This window comes from Physeter macrocephalus, chromosome 11 (assembly GCF_002837175.3).
Source record: "Physeter macrocephalus isolate SW-GA chromosome 11, ASM283717v5, whole genome shotgun sequence".
NCBI lineage: Eukaryota > Metazoa > Chordata > Mammalia > Artiodactyla > Physeteridae > Physeter > Physeter macrocephalus.
Genome location: NC_041224.1, coordinates 170117390 through 170136774, shown reverse-complemented (window position 1 = coordinate 170136774; position 19385 = coordinate 170117390). Strand labels below are relative to the sequence as shown.

The 19385-nt window shown below is 47.4% G+C and overlaps 1 protein-coding gene across 1 annotated transcript; it reads right to left on the bottom strand.

The window, feature by feature from the left end:
- Positions 1-5650: 5650 nt before the first annotated feature.
- LOC114487223 (D-glutamate cyclase, mitochondrial-like) lies at positions 5651-18054 on the bottom strand. The gene is made up of 4 exons (XM_028496334.2): positions 17961-18054; positions 14395-14655; positions 9219-9318; positions 5651-7160 (listed from the first exon to the last, which is right to left on the bottom strand). Exons 1-4 carry the CDS (start codon positions 18022-18024, stop codon positions 7100-7102), a joined length of 486 nt encoding a protein of 161 aa, XP_028352135.2. The 5' UTR covers positions 18025-18054; the 3' UTR covers positions 5651-7099.
- Positions 18055-19385: the final 1331 nt, after the last annotated feature.

Genomic DNA, 19385 nt, shown 5'->3' with positions numbered 1-19385 from the left:
GAACTGTTCTGAAGTCCGCTCTGTCTGAAATTTATATAGCTACTCCTACTTTCTTTTGACTAGTGTTAACATGGTATATCTTTCTCCAAACCTTTACTGTTAATCTATACATTTCTTTATATTTAAAGTGGGTTTCTTGAGACAACCATATTTGGGTCTTGTTTTTTGATCCATTCTGACAATCTCTGTCTTTTAATTGGAATATTTAGACCATTGATGTTTAAGGTAATCATTGATATGGTTGGATTACTATCTACCATACTTGTTGCTATTTTCTATTTGTTGCCCTTGTTCTTTTTCCTATTTTGTCTTTCACATTTTTTCTGAATTTCATGGTTTTAATTGAACACTTTATATGATGCTATTTTCTCTCCTTTCTTAGCATATCAATAATAATTCTTTTAAAAAAAAATTTTTTTTAGTGGTTGCCCTAGAGTTTGCAATATATGTTTACAATGAATCCAGGTCCACTTTCAAATAAGCACTTCACAAGTAGCTCAAGCATGTTATAATAACAAAATATACCTAATTCTTCCCTCTCATCCCTTGTATCATTGCTGTCATTCATTTCATATATATATATTATATATATATGCCCATATATACACATAAGCACATATTATTGAACACAATGTTGCCATTATTATTTTGAACAAACTGTTATCCATTAGCTCAATTAAGAATAAGAGAAATAAAAATTTTAATTTTACCTTCATTTATTCATTCTCCAGTGCTCTTCCTTTCTTGTGTAGATCGAGTTTCTGACCAATATAATTTTCCTTCTCTCTGTAGAATTTCTCTTTTTTTGTTGTTTTAAATATTTATTTATTTATTTGGTTGTGCCAGGTCTTAGTTGCAGCAGGCGGGCTCCTTAGTTGTGGCACTCAAACTCTTAGTTGTGGCATGCATGTGGGATCTAGTTCCCTGACCAGGGATCGAACCCAAGCCCCCTGCATTGGGAGCACGGAGTCTTATCCACTGCACCACCAAGGAAGTCCCTAGAATTTCTTTTAACATTTCCTACAAGACAGATCTACTAGCAACAAATTCCCCCAATTTTTGTTTGTCTGAGAAATTCTTTATTTCTCCTTCACTTATAAAGGAAAAGTTTCCAGGATACATAATTCTAGGTTGGTGATTTTTCTCTATCAACACTTTAAATATGTCACTTCACTTTCTTCTTGCTTGTGTGGTTTCTGAGAAGTTGGATATAATTCTTATCTTTGCTCCTCTATTGGTAAAGAGTTTTTTTCCCCCAGCTTCTTTCCAGATATTTTCTTTATTGTTGATTTTCTGAAATTTGAACATAGGTCTAGGTGTAGTTTTTTTGGCATTTATCCTGCTTGGTATTCTCTGAATTTCCTGGATCTATTGTTTGGTGTCTGATATCAATTTGGGAGAAAATCCTCAGTCATTATTGCTTCAAATATTTCTTTTCTCTTTCTCCTTCTGGATTCCCATTACAAATAGGTTACAGCTCTGTAGTTATCCCACAATTCTTGGGATATTCTTTTCTGTTCCTTTCAGTCTTTTTTCTCTTATCTTTTTAGTCTAGGGAGTTCCCATTGTCATATCATCAAGGTCAGAGATTATTTTCTCAGCTGTGTCTAATCTACTAATGGGCCCATCAAAGGCATTCTTCATTCTGTTACAAGTGTATTTTATCTCTAGCATTTCTTTTTGATTCTTTATTAGAATTTCCATTTCTCTGCTTACATTATCCATCGGTTATTGCATGTTATCTACTTTTGGGTATTTCTCTCCCCTAGGTAAGTTAGACTCTGTTAAAAACCCTAGCAGGCTAGGCTCTGGTAAAATAGTCTCTTCTGAGGGCAGGCCTTATTCAGAAGAACAGGTGCTCTGGTGTATTTCAAAAAATGGCTCACTTTCCCCTCCCCTACCTAAAGCATGAGGGGATTTTTCTCTAATATTCAGTGTGGACCTGGTAGAGCCTGTGAAGGTAAAGCTCACAGAAGGGTGGGAGCCTCCTATGACTAGGTCCCCCTGGAGCTTCTAACTCTCAGACTTGTCCACACCAAGCTTCCAGCAACTTGTCAATTACAGTTCAGGTTTTCTTACCCAGGCACTGGTACCCTCAGAGATTTCTGCTTATCTCCGCGGCTGTTTTTGACTTTGACGATGTAAAGGGAGAGGGCCTTTCTCAGGTATCGGTCAAAATTCCTGAAACTTGTGATGAAGTCAAGGGAGGAAGGGTGGGGCCTGGAAGGACCCAGACACAGGAAAGGTTGGTCCTGATGGGAAGGGCAGCTGCAGGGAGGGGCGGGGCAGCCTGGGGCAGAGGTAAGTGAAAGGAGAGCGTGAAGCCTCCTGCATCCTCCAAACGTTTGCCAGATTGTTCTCTTCCTTTCCACCCCACAGGAGGTATAGATAAAAGCAGAGATGACCCCTCTTCAGAGCACTGATGTAAAGTGGCCTGCCTGTCACTCTCTCTCATCTACCTGTAGCTCTTCTCACTGTTTAGCACCATCTGGTATATTTCTTTGTTACGGCCCATTGTCCATCTCCCAGCACTAGAGCAGGCACTCTGTGGAGGAGGGCCCTTGCTGCTCCAGCCTCAGTACACAGAGCAATGTCTGGCCCACAGCAAATGTTTGCTGAATGACTGACTGAGAGGCCAGAGGCTAAGAACCAGGTCCCCTTCTTACCCTGGTGCCCTCTAGACTCCACTCATGGAGGAGATGGGTTTCTGGCCGGACAGGCTCCAAGCCAGGTCCCTCCCCCGGGCAGCCTTGCCTGATTGGCTGGCCGACTGAGCACTCACCAGCAATGACCGCAAAGTCAGTCTCCACGTCACAGGCAATGATGTCCCCGTTTCGTATGTGCCTCTTCACAGCCTCCTTGACTTTGCCCAACCCAAGCTCGTTGCCTCCATCACCAACCCTGGAGGGAAGGGAACTGAGTCAGGGCACAGGATCAGGCAAAATGTGGCGTGGTTATGGGGCAGAGCAGCCCCTTCACATGTGCCTCAGGGTGGGGAAAGGGGTTGGCTCTGGATACATTTTCACACTACCAGGAGATGCTGGACTTCTTCAGGTATTCTAGAAACTTCTCCAGTTAAAAATGAGTCAAGGTTTGGAACTCAGCAGAGCGTGGCCATGTCCACTGTTGGGTCACGTTCTCCAGTCACAGATGGGGCGCCAGGTCCATGAGAGATGGTGACACCCAGGGCTTCCTCTCCTTGCCAGTAGCTCCTGCTCAGGGAGGGGCCACAATGCCCCGAGTCTCATTACTGTGACCAGACAGCATTCCATTGGCAGAAGGGAAGGGGTATAGGTTGTTAAAGTCAATTCTGTAATTTAAAGCCTTCTGTTTCAAGTATGTGAAATGTTTGTGTGTCATTTTAGTTAATTTTAATCTACACCAGATAGGCGCCTGGTTAATATGTGAAGCAGCATAATGAGGGATTCACACCCCAGGGGTGGCCTGTTAGCATTTGAAAGAGACCACAGAATAAAGGCCAATCTGCTAGGCACCAGAAGGTTTGTTAATTATTCTAGCATAATAAATGCTAGAATAAATATGTTAGAATAAGTAAAAGTCAGAAATTTTTTTTAAAAATTTATTTATTTTATTTATTTATTTTTGGCTGTGTTGGGTCTTTGTTGCTGGGCGTGGGCTTTCTCTAGTTGCGGCGAGCGGGGGCTACTCTCTGTTGCGGTGTGTGGGCTTCTCACTGCGGTGGCTTCTCTTGTGGAGCACGGACTCTAGGCACGCGGGCTTCAGTAGCTGTGGCACGTGGGCTCAGTAGTTGTGGCTCGCGGGCTCTAGAGCACAGGCTCAGTAGTTGTGGCGCACGGGCTTAGTTGCTCCGCAGCATGTGGGATCTTCCCGGACCAGGGCTCGAACCCGTGTCCCCTGCATTGGCAGGCGGATTCTTAACCACTGCGCCACCAAGGAAGCCCTGTCAGAAATTATTTAATTCATTGGTGAAATAAACGGTGTTCAAGAGAGGTGAATTGGCTAGAAGTAATTACCAGGTAACTCCACCCTTGCAGGAACAAGATGAAAAAAACTCTAACAAGCCCTGCAGCCTGTGCCCTTTGAGGTGGTGCCCTAGGAACACCATTTGGTCCTGCTTCCAGGTGTTTCTGGAGGATTCTGTAGACTAGAGGTCAGCTGAATCTGCCTCTGGAAGATGGTTGCAGCTGCCTCAAGATAACCATTCACCAAGGGGATTATCCCAGTGTCCCAAGAACAGAGGGCTGGGCCCCTCAAGCCTACAGAAAGGTTGTATGACTGTTTTTGTGCCTGTTTCTACAAATATGTGGAAGAATTACACCAGAGGCAAGCATTCATTGCGTGATGGTGGAGAGGGGCCTGGAGTTGACTCACCTTGGGCATCAGAGACCTGGTCTCGGCCAAAAGAACTGGATGATTGTGGATGACCAGATGCCCTAGGTCCTCACCCTGAGGATTTTCCTCAGAACAGCTTTCTAGATCCATGACAGTCCAATGAATGAGAGAAAATAACACCACCTAGCACTGGTATCTTGTCTATTTCTGTCTCGGCCCTTTAACATTTTATGAAGTTCATCTTGTTCGCTCCTCAGGTGTGTCCCGTCTGTGGACTGGACCTCACTTTACAGAGTCTCTGAGAGGGGCAGGACCCGGGTAGTGAGTGGGACATGGGTGTCTTGATTCTCAGTTGGGTGTGATTCCCTGACAAGGCAGCTGCCTGTGGAACTGCGGAATAGGGGTGTTGATGGAGCAGAGGAGGCAAAGGAGGGTTTGGGGGTAACTCTGCTGAGCAGGGGGCTGGGCAGACACAGGAGGGGCTCGGGCTCCTGAGGCCAAGAGAAGGGTCCAGGGGTCCACAAAGGGGGCAGCTTGAAAGCACAGCCAACTCCACCTGCTTCCTCTGGGATCTTGCAGGCATCGTTAGGGGGAAGAGCACAGATCGGGGGTCCATTCAGTGGGGGAAGAGTGTTTGCTCTACAGCTCCCTTGGACCCTGCTGGCCCGTGTGGACACAGAAAGCCCTTCCGCTCTATCCTGCGAGGCCTCCCCAGCCCAGAGAGGCAGGAAGCACGAAGCCAGCCGCACTGGGGGCACCACACCCAAGGCCTCTTCTGGGAAAGACCAGGGCGATTTGCAGAAATTTTCTACTCTGCCAGGAAGGCTTTCATTGTCTCATCAAAACCCCAAAAGCCAAAGGCAACTAATGAGCCTGGGAAACACTCTGAAGTGTTTGAATGGACAGAAAAAGTAAATATGGAACACGACAAACGTGCCTTCATTTCTCCACGCTCTGGTTCCCACCCCAGGGGAGGAATGCTGGCGTCCCAGTCACATCAAGCCTTTCAGAAATTCATAAAGGCAACACGGTCCCACGAAAAGCATAGTAGGTAGGGCCCTGGGAGTCTGGACTCTACTCCTAATTAACTAGGCAACCTCGAGGTACCTCCCTAGGCCTCACCTTTGGAAACTATACCTACCTTACCTACAGGTTTTAAGGAGGCTTAAACAATACAATGATTGCGAAACCTCTTTGAATACCATAAATTTCTATACAAACATGAATGATCACATTATTAGCAATCAAAATATCACACTGATCATACATTCAAGATATATTTAAAAATGAATAAACTTCATAAGATGATACAGAATACATACGGTACATTCACCCTGTATGATCAAAATAATATACCATGGCTTGATCTTATTATTGTCATTATTTTATTATTAGTTTTGATGTTTTAGAGTTGGACAAATAGAATATGCTCAGTTAAGCGTCATTTCCCTTTCCTGCTCGTGGGAACACTGGATTTCTAAATGTCAGCATCGTTATTGTCTATACCGACCAGAATAAACAAAGACCATCTCTGAAGTGGAAAACAATGGTCCCATATAACTCCTTTTTGTCATGTGTTCAACAGTCAATAAAAAAGGCTTTTAGTGCTGACATGTTCTTCTCACATTCTCAGTGCCCCTTGCTTACCAGTTGATGAGATTCCAGGAATCTTCTGCACTGCAAGGAAAAGATCATCAATGGGGTCCACCAAGTGCTTGATGTCCCTCTTCCTTGCATTGTAGTAATTGACATCTGCAGCCCTTCCCGTGCGCTCGATCGCCACCAGATGGTCAAACCTGCCAGGGGTGAGGGCACAGGGTCCTTATGGAGAGCCAGGTGCCTGGCTGGCTCATGCCTTCCTGTGTTTGTGCAAAGGACCCTTCCGTCTTCGTTTCCTTCTTTCCTACAGAACTTGGTTGAACATCCACTGTGTGCCGGAGCCTGTGCTGGGGGTTGGTCTCTCAGATCATTCTAAGAAACAGTATCAGAATCTTTAGCAGCATATTAGAGACAGAGGCTGTGAGAGCAGGAAGGCCAACGGTCAGGGTCACCAAGGTAGATGCTGCTGGTGCCCCGCCCAGGTCTCCGTTAACCAGAGGGGCACCAGCACCCAGAGGGTTGAGTGTTGGCTGCTACTGGCCCACTGCTGCCCTCTCCCAGGATCTTGTTCGCTTTACAGACACAAAACAGACTAAAAAGGAATTGAAATAGAAGACAAATGACTCTAACACAAGATAAACTTATTTAGACAGCAGGAGATAGAGAAAGAGCATGGATAGGATGATGGTAAGAAGGTGGGTTGAGGAATCAGATGGTGTACAGTTCCAGGTCCTGATTCTGCTGGCCTTGGGCGAGTCCCTTAAACCCTCTAGCCCTCATTTTCTGCATCTGTCAGATGACCTAACAACAGTACGTGTCTCACACTGTGTCGAAAGGCTTAAGTGAGAAAATGCACAAGAGACACTTAGCACAGACCTCCACACCTACTCAGGGCTCGGTAAGAGTTACTGGTGTGGGCGCTATCATGATTAGGAGGAATACTGTTTTGAAAATCTAATTTAAGAACATGAAAATTGTACTTTTATATCTCTCTAAATCCCCCCAAGATGGAGTTCTTTAAAATCTTAACTCTGCTATGGAAAACTATACGGTAGTTACTCAAAAATTTAAAATAGGATTACCATATGATCCAACACTTCTGCTTCTGGGTAGAGACCCAAAAGAATTGAAAGCTGGGTTCCAAAGAGGTCTTCATGCAACCATGTTCATAGTAGCATTATTCACATTAGGTAGAAGGTGGAAGCAACCGGTCCACTGATGGATGAACAAGGAAAGCAAAATGTGGTCTGTGCATACAAGGAAATATTATTCAGCCTTAGAGGGGAGGGAAATTCTGACACCTTATAACATGCGTGAACTTTGAGGGTATTTTGCTAAGTGAAATAAGCCTGTCACAAAAGGACAAACACTGTATGGTTTCACTTATATGGGATACTAGAGTAGTCAAATTCTTAGAGACAGAAGTAGGACAGTGGTTGCCAGGGGCTGGGGAGACGGGGGGATGGGGAGTTATTATTTAATGGGGACAGAGTTCCATTTGGGAAGATGAAAAATTTCGAGAGATGGATGGTGGTGATAGTTGCACAGCTATGTGAATATACCTTATTACCACAGAACTGCACACTAAAAAATGGTTAAAATGGTAAAATTTATGTTATGCATGTTTTACCACAATATCAGAAGAAACCCCTTCACTCTGAATGCTTTTGCTGTACATGTTTTAAAAATCAAAATCTACGTGCCTGTCCATGTCCTTTGGTTGTGCTAGGAGGTGGTGCACCTCGTATGCTTGGATGGCAGGCCACGGAGTAGGTGTTAGAATGTGGTCCTGAGGCTACACGCTCAGTGCAGGAAAAGGCAATCACTTTTTCTGAGAAGCAGAACCAGGAAGTGGAAAGAGCTTTGACGCTGAATTTCCTCTAGACGTGTATCAATGGCGACGAAAAGGCAGTTCAGAACAAGAGCTCCAGCTGAGATGAATACATCCTCTGCTCTGGACTTTTCCCCCAGGGGAACTCATTACATACCTTGTGACCTTGTGACGGTGGATTGATTGCTTTAGGCCATAAGGGTCCATTGAGCTACAGCGGGAAGTAATCCAGTCCTGGGAGGCCTACGCCTTGGGAAGAGTTAATGCATCTTCTCCAAAGACAGCGGAATCCTCTCTCCGCACAGTCAGATCTGGCTCACCCCCCTCCACGCAGCAAACAGAGAAATACCTGTGTTATCTGGCATCAGGGGTCCCACCCGAGAGAATTTTCTAGTTTCTCCCTGAGTTGCCACAGCCTTGTTTGTATGCCAACCTTTTGGAGAAGTAAACATTCCTAATATGTGCCACACACGTTCTGGCAGCTTTAAATAGCATGTCGGATCCCCCATCAAACTTTTCCTTGTTGACTCAGGGTCCTCATTATAAGCGCCAGGTTCTGCTGGGAGCTGCAGGGCAGCTATGCCCTCCAGGCCTCTTAAAGCAATGTTTTAACATTTGAAGTGGATACTTGTTAGTGGTTGTGAAATAAACATTATTTTTTTAAAACATCTTTATTGGAGTATAATTGCTTTACAAGGGTGTGTTTCTGCTTATGTGAAATAAACTTATTAGGCCAGGTCAGCATTTTCTGAAAAGTGGACTAGGACAGGATACAATAGGATAGGATAGGATAGGATAGAAAATATCAGGGTATATTGAACAGAGCAAGAGTAAATATTGTTTTTTGAAATTTCTATTTTAGTTATGTGTATGTGTGTACTGGTTTGCAATGCAAAATGTATTACTGTGGATTGTTGTCAAAAAAGTTTGCAAAATACTCTTAAAAGTTACAAGATCTGAAATACATCCCTACATATAGTTAAGAAGTATTTTAAAAAAATGTTTGAACACAGCACACAGTGAAAAATACACACACACACACACACACACACACAGTTTCACAAGAGAGTACTTACCATTACTATACAAGAAATACAATGATATTTCTATTTCTATTTCATTTTCCAAAGATGCTGGTCACCTCCCACTGAAATGATTTCACTTCTCTTTAATGGGTCATAACCGAGTTTGAGAAACTGCTAGTTTTTGTTTATTTTATAATTTTCTGATCTTCTCCCTCTGTCAGGAAGACATGCCATCTCTCAGGGACTTGCTACTTCCAGAAGTCCTCTGCAAAGGCCCCAGACACCTTGAAACCCCCTAGCCTCGTTGGTGAGTCTGGCCCATCAGGACACTGGACTCCTGGTTCTGTCCTCTCTGGGGGACTGAGGTGTGCAGAAATGCTGTTGTCAAAGTTAACAGCACGTGGGCTTCTCCACTGTCACCCACTTAAACTGGGATGGGACACACATACCTGGGTGACTTGGGGTTACCATCTCTGCACAGAAATGCCTGAGCAGCTTCCGCCGATCCGCCTTGGTAAGTTAATATTGGGATCTGCCTCTTCAGAACACCTTGAAAATAAAGGCAAAGGGTGGAGCCATCAACCCTAGTGCTGCGTTTGGGGAATTCATTTTGGCTTTTCAAAAGCTTCTTTGGAAAGTATCCATTAGTTACCATTATTGAATGACATCTACCTGTAGAATACTTTGCTAGGTAAGCCAAGACCTAGACACAGAGGATACTGAAGTTTACTTTCAGTCCTGAGTAAACCCTAGAGCTGGCCGGCATGGGAGTGGAATCGGGCTAGTGTCACCAGTCTTGTGGGTGGGCAAGTATGCTGCACACAGATGCCCGCAGTACCATGTGACCAGAGGCCTATCCTGACCCGCTGCCATCGTGAGTGCTGGGGACACGGTTAGGTGCCCGTGGTGACAGTGAGCCAGCTCTCTGCTAAGCATGTGACATGCAGACTCTCAATTTTCACAACAATTATGTGTGATAAGAACCATTATTTCCCCATTTTACAGAGGAGGAAAACTGAGGCTCAGAGATGTTAAATGACTTGGGCAAAGCCAAGTAGGTAGATTGGTGTCGTGACTAGTTCCCAACTTAAGTTCTCATCTGCTCCCCAACCCCACCCCCTTGACTATCTTCAGGGAAGTTCAAGAAAACAGAGGAAAAATCCCAGAGTCTGGGTCTTGAGTTAATTACTGGCATCAAGTGATTTCCAAAGTGAATTTGACTCTTAAAAATAGCACACTTTCTAATTATAATAATAATACACATTATTGTAGAATATGTGGAACACATACACAAATCCCATAATAAAATAAAATTGATTTGGTTTCCATTAACTAACCCCCCTCAGAGCCATTTGAGGTAGAATCTTTGCATATTCACTGGCCCAGGACGAAGTCTTATCCAGCGGCTAATAGAGGGCCTGGGACAGGGATGGTGGACCCAGTACTTATGGTCCCGCTGGTTCTGCAGGAGCTCCTGGACTGCTCTGTGGCCCAGCAGCAGTATCAAGGGGCGGTTGGGGGAGCTTTGGTTACCCCCATAAGCTCCACCATCAGCCCCTCACTCCCTCACATAAAGCCAACCCAAATAAGCACCTTGTCTATGTTAAAACCACACGGCCTCGAGACGGCTGCTTCCCACCCCAGCTCCCCCATGTCGTCACCCCAAGCCCTTTGGGGGCTGTCGCGGCCACCCCAGTGGGTCGATGGGGCAAGCTGAGGGCGAGGAGCCAGATCACTGTCACAGATCCTAAAGTGACCTTACCGGGGCTCTCCCAACCCCTCTTCTCCAGTTCCATCCCCCGCCTAGGGGGAAAGACAAGTGGAGGGCAGTCGGTCCATCAAGGGATACTCATGAGGCACACTCTATGTGTGACGTGACACCCCAGGGAATGGGGGGCAGTCATGACAGGTCGAAAGACCCAGCCCCTCTGTGTGCTGGGAGGGGCAGGCTGTTGGCCCCGCAAAGGGGTTGAATAGAACCAAACAACAACTCCTGGCTGTGTGACCTTGGGCAAGCCACGAGACCTCTCTGAGATTTGGTTTCTGCCTCTGCAGAATGGGGTTAGTCAGGCCCTCTCCCAGGATTGCTGTGGACGCAATGGTGTGATGTTTGCCGAGCGCCAAGCTGGGGGCCTGGCACAAAGCAGGTGCTGAGTAAAGCCTGGCTCTTTATTTCTTTGAAATTGGATTGAGGATACAGGATACTAGTAAGACGGGGCAGCAGGGAGCCACACAGGGTGGGGAACATAGCATATCCCCAAGGGGGGCACACAGAGAGAAAGAATCCCGGGCAAGGCAGGTCGGGGCAAGAGGAGACCCTGCACCTAAGTTATAAAGAACCAATTTATCAATTTATCTTCAAGACAGGGAATCAATGACTGAGCTTTCTTCTTTAAACATTTCCCAGGCTTCAGTTATAAAGAGACCTGAAATCATTGTCATTAAAAGGCAAAATTGCTTCTACTTTCTTTGTCCACATGTAAGGAAAGTTCTGCAAAATCTAATACAGCGAATTCCAAATTCCAAGCCACTGTGTGGGCAAGACCCAGTTCTGAGCTGAGGTCCAGCATGGAGCCGGAGGTCAGGAGAGCAGGAGGGCAGGTCGACTTCTGGGAAAGTGGGCAGCAAAAACCACCCAGCAGGGCGGTGGCCAGATGGAAGAGACTGCCGGCCTGTGAAGCAGTGGGCACAGGTGGCTGTCCCTTCTCCTTGGTGACAACACGGTCCTTGGCTTTCCTGCTTCCTCAGGGCTGATCTTTCTTGGACGAAGGACCCTGCTCTTCCCCTTGACCTCTGGGCGTGGAGCGTCCCCGGGCACAATCCAGGTCCTTCTCTCTGTCTCCACTTATTCCCTCCATGACGTCATCCAGTGTCTTGACTTTGAGGCCATCAATATGCCAACTGTTCTTCAGTGTCTTTTCCAGCCCAGATGGCTCTCCTGAACTCGACTCGTGGATCTGATTGCCTGCTGTCTTCCTCACTTGCACGTCTAATAAGTACCCACACTTTCAGTTACCCAGGCTCAAACTTGCGCTCTTATAATTTTTTTCAAATTGTAATTGTGGTAAAACACACCTAACATAAAATTTACCATCTTATCCATCTTTAAGAGTACCGTTCTCTGGCCTTAAGTGCATTCACATCATTGTGCAAGTATCCCCACCATCCATCCCCAGAACTTTTACATCTTCCCAAACTGAAACCCTGTACCCATTCAACACTTACTCCCCCTTCCCCTGACCCCAGTCCCCAGCAACCACCATTCTACCCTTTGTCCCTATGATTTTAATTACTCTACCTACCTCATATAAGTGGAGTCATACAGGTTTGTCTTTTTGTGACTGGCTTATTTCACTCAGCATAATGTTCTCAGGGTTTATCTGTGTTGTAGCATGTGTCAGAATCTCCTTCCTTTTTAAGGCTGAGTAACATTCCACTGCATGTATAGACCACGCTGTGTTTATCCAGTCATTCGTTAATGGACGCCTGCATTGTTCTCACCTTTTGCCTACTGTGGACAATGCTGCTGGGTGTGCAAACGGGTGTGGAAATATCTGTTTGAGTCCCTGCTTTCAGGTCTTTTGGGCACGTGCCCAGAAGCGGAGTTGCTGAATCATATGGTATTTTTAATTTTTTTGAGGAACTGCCATACTGTTTTCCACAGCGGCCGCCCCATTTTACACCCCCACCAACAGGGTGCAAGGTCAGGCCGGCTCCGCCATGGTCTTCCCTGTCCCAGGCCACGCCGACTCCATTCTCTCAGGCCCCCGCCCCAAACATGAGAGCAGTCACGACTCTACCTTCGAAACACAGACAGATCTGGTGGCTTCTCACAACCTCCATCTCTACCATTCATCTCTTTGGGGTCCCCTGAAACCAGAGTCTGAGACAAAGACTTGGGTGCAGGTGGTTTATTTGGGAGATGATCCCAGGAGGGAACAGGGACAGGGAAGGCGGGAAGGAGGAAAAGCCAGCAGCAGGGTTTGTGCATTTTCAAGGCAATGGGTTCTCAGTTCCTCCGGGACCTGTGTGTCTCCAAAAGACGGGAGGCAGGGCAGAAGCTCCCACCCTCCACGGGTTGAGGGGGCCCTGGAGGCATTAGTCCCCATACTTCCAGGCTGGGTGGTTTTGCAGGGGTTTTTGGAGAATTCCCCACAGAGCACTGGCCTGGGCCGTCTGTGTGACTCGGAGCTTCCACCCCAGCTTGGCTGAAATCACTGGGGGAAGAGAAGGACTCGCCACAGGGCACCAGCCTCGTCTCCCGCCTGCCGTAACCTGGCCCATCTCCTGCCCCCTACGCTTGTCCCTGCGGCTACCTGGGGGATCCTTTAAAACCTAACCGTGACTTCTGTCCTCCATCCAGCTCCTCTTCTCCTTACCCGCTCCAGGCCGGTCAGCTGGCTGCTGCTCTGTCTTAAGCGTGCTGGGCCCCCACTCCACCTAATGGCCATTGTCATAGCCAGGGACACTCTTCCCGCAGCCAGCCCAGGCCTCACTCTTGCACCTGCTTCAAGCCTTGTTCACATGGCACCCTGTCCAGGAGGTCTTCCCTGACCCTCTTGTTTAAGAGAGCAGCCCACCCCTGCGCGCCCCCCTCACGCCTGGCCCGTCCCTCCCCGTTCCCCTGGTCCCGGGCCACTCTATTCCATAGCGTATCACCTTCTAACACACTATATACGCACTGTATTATTTTCCTATGCTGTTTACCGTCTCCATTACTCCATGAGGGCAGGATGGCTGTCAGTCTGGTTCACCGATGGATCTCAAGAGCCCTAAATAGCGCCTGGCACATATTAGGTACTCAATACACACTCATCGTGTGAAATGGATTCTGTATGTCCAGACACAGCCTTTTCACAACTTCTAACGTAGCAGGCGCTTTAGGACAGGCCTTCCTGAGGTGGAAGCCCTTTTAAGAGGCTAAGAAGACAAAAGTACTTCTCTGAAGAATGCATTTTGAGGGACACAGAGAGACAGGCAGTCGGAAGCGCGGTAGAGTCACCAGGCTCCCGGCTGATGCCTGAGTGACACCCGTAGAACGACGAGAGAGGAGGAACAGCTGTTCACCCTGCACCCTAGTCCGGTCCTGACACACTGACAGCAGCATCCCAGGCTCGCACCATCAGCACTCTCGGCCCTGATGCCCATCTGGGTGTACCGGGAACCTGGGAAGCGTGGGGCATCCTGCTCATTTGGGCTTTGTGGGACACGGCTGTCTCAGCCTATCCACCACTCTATTCTCGACCATTCGACCCCAACTTGGGGGTCCAGGGCTGTCCCGGGTGGCTCAGTGTCCTCTGCAGGTCACCCCTGCCTCTCACGGGGGGAAGCATGTGCACAGGTGAGATCATGGGGCCTGGTGGACCCGGCTTCAAATTCCAGCTCATCATCTGCACCTGGTTAAATCACCTGGCCCTCTCAGAGCCTCAGTCTCTTCATCTATAAAATGGGGATAATGCCGTTCCTATCAAAGAGTTGTTCTGAGTGTTAAGGAAAACGCCCCATGTCAGGTGCATAGCACCGTGCCTGGGCACCCGGAGGAAGTCCCACAAACGCTGATTCCCTCCACCCTCCGCCCACGAAGCCTCATCTGGGTAAAGGGGCTCCACTCCTCTCACTGCTCACCTCGCTGTACAGCCTCGCCAGCAAGCTTCTTGTGCAAATTCAAGGCTCTCTGGTCGACAACCATGGAGACCCCCTTCTCCAACGCCTGCAGGAAGGCAGCCAGAGCCACGGCTCCTGGCAGGCCGTCCGTCTCTTCCGGAGGCTCGTGGTCGAGAGGCGCGGGGAAGCCGGTGGTGAGGAGCACGGAGCGGGCGTGGGATGGAGACAGGGAGGCCCGCAGCAGCTCACCTGGAAGGAGCAGGTGCCCGATCTCCCGGCTGCCTAAAATTACGCAAAAACAAAATAAAATCACAAAATCATGTAACTGTGTTTCAAGTAGCGTCTTATGGGGACAGTAGCTTGGTTTTTTGTTTGTTTGTTTTTGTTTCAGAAGTGGATTTGAAGGTATGGCAGACCCCTCCCGGTCCAGTCGAGAAGGGTCACTGGGTAAGGGGCCCACCAGCCTCTTTCAGTTAAGTGTGGCCTCGAGACCAGGTCCTCTCCATGTGACAATCGGAGAGCAGTGGAAAGGGAGTGGGAGTGGTGATGTGGCCTCCCCCCACCCACCACCCCCGGCCTGGTCAGACGCCTCCAGGCTCTACTCCAAGCTCTTCCCTTCCTGGGAGCTGGGATGTTGACAGCCAGCGGCCCCTGGGGGTCTCACGATGGGATGCGGAGCTGCTGGGTCCCTGAGTGACCGCGAGGGAGCAGATCCCCTTCCTGCAGAGCTAGAACACACCCTGGAGGACTCGCCCTGGACTTTTGTGTGAGAGAGGCACACATTTCTGCTGTATTTGAGCAAAGCCTCTTGGGGGTCACTTGTTAGAGCAGTTTAGCAAGCAGTACGCACCAGCTCTGCCCCCTACTGGGTGAAGGCTGCCCGTCGGGGCGTTGACTCCCTGGCACTTCTGGGCTGCGCCTGCTCTCCTGGAGAAACAGAGAGACCCGAGGCCCAGGTGGGAAGCTGATGTGCTGGGAACCGCCCACTGCAGCTGCAGTGAACCCGGGGGGTGGGGGTGGGGGGTGGGTTGGGACGGGCATCAGCTGCATCTTACAGATGCCACCGTGGCTGCCAAGCCAGTCCCAGAAGGCAGCACAGCCTCCGGACTCTCATCACATACCATTGTGCCTTTGTCCATGCTCAGGCCACCTCGGGGCGTATCTGTGCCGTGGAAGGGGGGGATGTGACTTAGAACTCCCACCCCAGCTGCGGCTGAAATGAGAGGGGGGGCCTAAGGGACGCGGGGGGGCGTCAACTTGCATTCGAGGTACCTGACCAACGTGGAGGGACACAGGGTGTGGATTCTGGTTATGGAGGAACAGCTCCAGATTCAGCATCTGGAAACGTACATTCAAGTCCAGGCACTGGCACATCACAGCTGTGTGACCTTGGCCTCGTCCCTTGCTTGCTCTGAACATCAGTTTTCCTACATGGAGCTGCGGGTGGTCCAGGTGGAGGCAGGCTCTGAGGCAAAGGGCCCCTGACGTACTGCCCGTGGGAGTAGAAACAGGAACATTTGTCTGGAGGGTGATTTGGACCTTAGATTTGTACACTCCCCTGGAGCCAGCCATTCACTTCTAGGAACTTATCCTAATAAAGTGATCATGGGTACGTACACAAATGTAGTCATAAGGTTGCTCACTGCAGCGTTGTTTATGGTGTCAAATAATAGGCTATTAATAAAATGGTAGAATATTCATAAAATAGAATTCTATGCAAACACTACAAAGGATGTTGGGGTGATATTTAATGATATAGAAGGATGTTCACAATATATTTAAAAGGGAAAGAAGCAAGTCCTAAAATAGTATCACAGTATGATTCCAATATATATATTGGAATATACAGATATACGTGTATATATATATATATATATATATACATTCAGTCTTATAGGTTCAAGACTGAAGAAGAAGACTTTAAGGGCAAACATAAAACTGTTAATAATGGGTAATTGTGATGGGATCCTGGTAATTTTTATTGCCTCTTTCATGTTTTCTGATGTTTCTACAATAAACATGAATTACTGTGGATAAGTGGGGAGAAGAATAATAACATCTTAAAAGAAAAAAATTGGAATATAACCCATTTACTAGGATGTGGTGAGCACTGATAGAGAGAAGAGGGGAGAGAGACCTTTGTCAACTTGAAAGCAGTCCATCCATCTATGATGATGTTATTATTAGCACAAACATGACCATTATAAACCTGCATTTCTTCATCTCTCCAGGCACCTCAAATGCCAGCCATGTGAGGTCCTCTCAAAAATGACTGAGTGGCTCTATTATTACGCTCAGTGACTGGTGTTCAATATATGGCCATCAATCTTATACCTGCTTATTTAATACAGTGGGAATCGGAAGCCTCTGCTGTTCTTGAGGGTTAAAGACGTTCCTTGATAAACAGTATTGGCACCTCTGGAAAGTCATAAATCTGCCTATCCCCCGAGCCTCATGCTTCAAGCCTGGACACACAGTTCACCCGAGCACTGAGGGTGTTGCTCTGAACCTCCCAGATCATTTTGATTAAGCAACAGGAGCACCGTGTCTGCAGTAAATTTACTTCCCAGTTACTTTTTTATCCGAGCTAATGGCAGAGCTAATAATACATCTTCCCTCATGACGCTTGTACTGAGCAGGAGAGCCGTCAGCCTGGGTAAGAATGTTTGTGAGACAGGAAGTATTGCAGAATTTTTAAAAATATTCACCAAGGAGACCAACTATGTCAGAGACTCTGTGTATACACAGCCACGACTCTATGTATGTGTGTGTCCTGAAAGGTGCATCTGTAATGAGCAGATATCCCAAATTTACTGTGTGTTTGCATGTAAAGGAAACTGTGTTTTCTGCAGCATGAACGAATGAATGAGTGAATGAACGAACAACCTAACAAACAGACAAGCAGCTTTCAGCAAACCTCCTCCTAACTGGAACCAGCAGACCCCTACTGGACCCCACCAGCCCTGTCTCATGTCTAGAAAGTCAGCGGCTCTCAAACCACAGAAGGGCTATCCTCTGAGACACCAAATACAATATACACGTCGGCTGCAAACTGTTGTGAAGCTGTCTCTGCAGGGTCCTGCCCCGCCAGGGATCCGCCAAGGAGGAGCAGTTCAACCCCCCACTCCTATCTCCGCTGCCCGGTACACAAAATCTGGTCTACGCCCAACCCCGGGCAATGGCACAAAAAGAAGATGATTAGGGACATTATTACGGAATGACGGATGACTTTGGTTAAATGGTGGCAGTTGACTACCTAGGAACCACTCCTCCCTTTTTCTTCCCTACTCAACCCCAATTTAGTTCTGGATGGGGACGTGCCCACCTCCCAAACTGCCTCATATGTTTAGTGTTGAAAATTTGGGGGAAAAATACGAAGAAAACAAAAATCATCCACAATCACGCTATCCAGAGATCATCACCGTTAGTATTTTGGTGCATTTACTTCTTTTCCGGATTCATACACAGTATTAGCATTAAAAAAAAAATCATACTGTAGATACAGTTGGCATGCTGCTTTTTCCCCTGAACATTCATCAGTGATGAACTTCTCCAGGTCCTTGAGGTGTGACTGCTTGCTTTCTTACCTGGGTCGATGGCAATTAGCATCTCCAGTTCTCTGATCTTCTGAGCGACTGAAGCTGACGCCATGCTGCAGTGCAAAGGATCCTGGGAAATGTGATGGACCTCTGGCATTCCCTCAGGGGTGAGACATCTGGCCGGAGCCGCTGCACCCTTCAGGTCAGTCATAACTGTGCAACCCGGTGCGCTGGTGAAAGCCAGTGGCATCTCTAAGGCACACAAAAGGAGGGTCTGAGCCCAGACCACTTTATCAAACCCTGTCCATGCCCATCTAGCGCACCGTTAATGGGAAAGATGGCGCCCATGCCTTGACTTAGCCAACGGCACTCCTTAACCATTTGTTGGCACCAGGTCAGAACAAGCTGGCTTATGACTAAACCAAGTTCCACTTTAACGGGGGCCCTTGATTTTTAGGAAAGTGAAGATTGGGTTGAGTGTGGGCAAAGAAGTGAGGTACCCACAGCTACAGTTGGGGCTCTAGGAGTTTCCATCAATGCAATCCCATGGATATCAGAAAGTACTTACTTACAACGCATCAAGCCATCTTGCTTTACTTTGCAGCAGTTGTTAGATCTGCTAACAAATAGTTCTCTCTGAACATAGCTTCTATTTTTCTCATGTCCCGTGTATTTGGCTTTGGTTTATGCTAACTTTGTTCTCCCCCACTAGATTCCGGGCAACGGATGCACTGTAGCATAGTTATTAAGACATGACTTTGCATGGTGAACACACTTGAGCATGAGATGTGACTTTATCCTCTCTAAACCTGTTTCTTCAACTGTAAAATAATGATAATGCCTCATCTGGTTGTTGTCAGAAGTGAACTGGAAAATGCACATAAAAGGGTTTAGCAAAGTGCCTGGTCCAGTGTAAGCCCTCGGTATAAGTGACGGTTTGCATTATTGAACCAGGTGCTGTATTTTATCCATTCTCACGTCCTTGTGCTTGGCCTGTTAGGCGCTTAATCCTCACTATAACTTAATTTAGACCTTCTGCTTTCTTCAGTGTCATTATGATCCTTGAGTACTTTAACCCCACTCAGCTGTATATTCCCAGAGAAGAGGGACCATTGCCTATCCATCTCACAAGTGCACACAATAAGTGCTCAATAAATGTAGACATGAATTGAGTAAGTAACAACGTCTTGGATTTCACAGGAAACTGTAAAATTTCTCAGATCTAACAGAAAGCCAAAGTCAGCCAACACTTCAGAAGGAAAACCTACTGACAGATGCGTCAAGCATTCTAACTTAACTTTCAGCTGTGATAAAAAGTGGAAGAACTAAGGATTTTTTTTTTTTTTTTTTTGCGGTACGCGGGCCTCTCACTGTCGCGGCCTCCCCTGTTGCGGAGCACAGGCTCCGGACGCGCAGGCTCAGTAATTGTGGCTCATGGGCCTAGTTGCTCCGCGGCATGTGGGATCTTCCCAG

What these genes read in the sequence shown, in the direction of transcription:
- LOC114487223 (XM_028496334.2), bottom strand. Translation starts at nt 18,024, where the DNA reads ATGGCGTCAGCTTCAGTCGCTCAGAAGATCAGAGAACTGGAGATGCTA. An exon ending in GCTAATTGCCATCGACCCAG is followed by an intron (nt 14,656 to 17,960) that starts GTAAGAAAGCAA and finishes GCGTAATTTTAG; the next exon opens with GCAGCCGGGAGATCGGGCAC. An exon ending in GGTAACCCCAAGTCACCCAG is followed by an intron (nt 7,161 to 9,218) that starts GTATGTGTGTCC and finishes TTGTATGCACAG; the next exon opens with ACCACATTTTGCTTTCCTTG.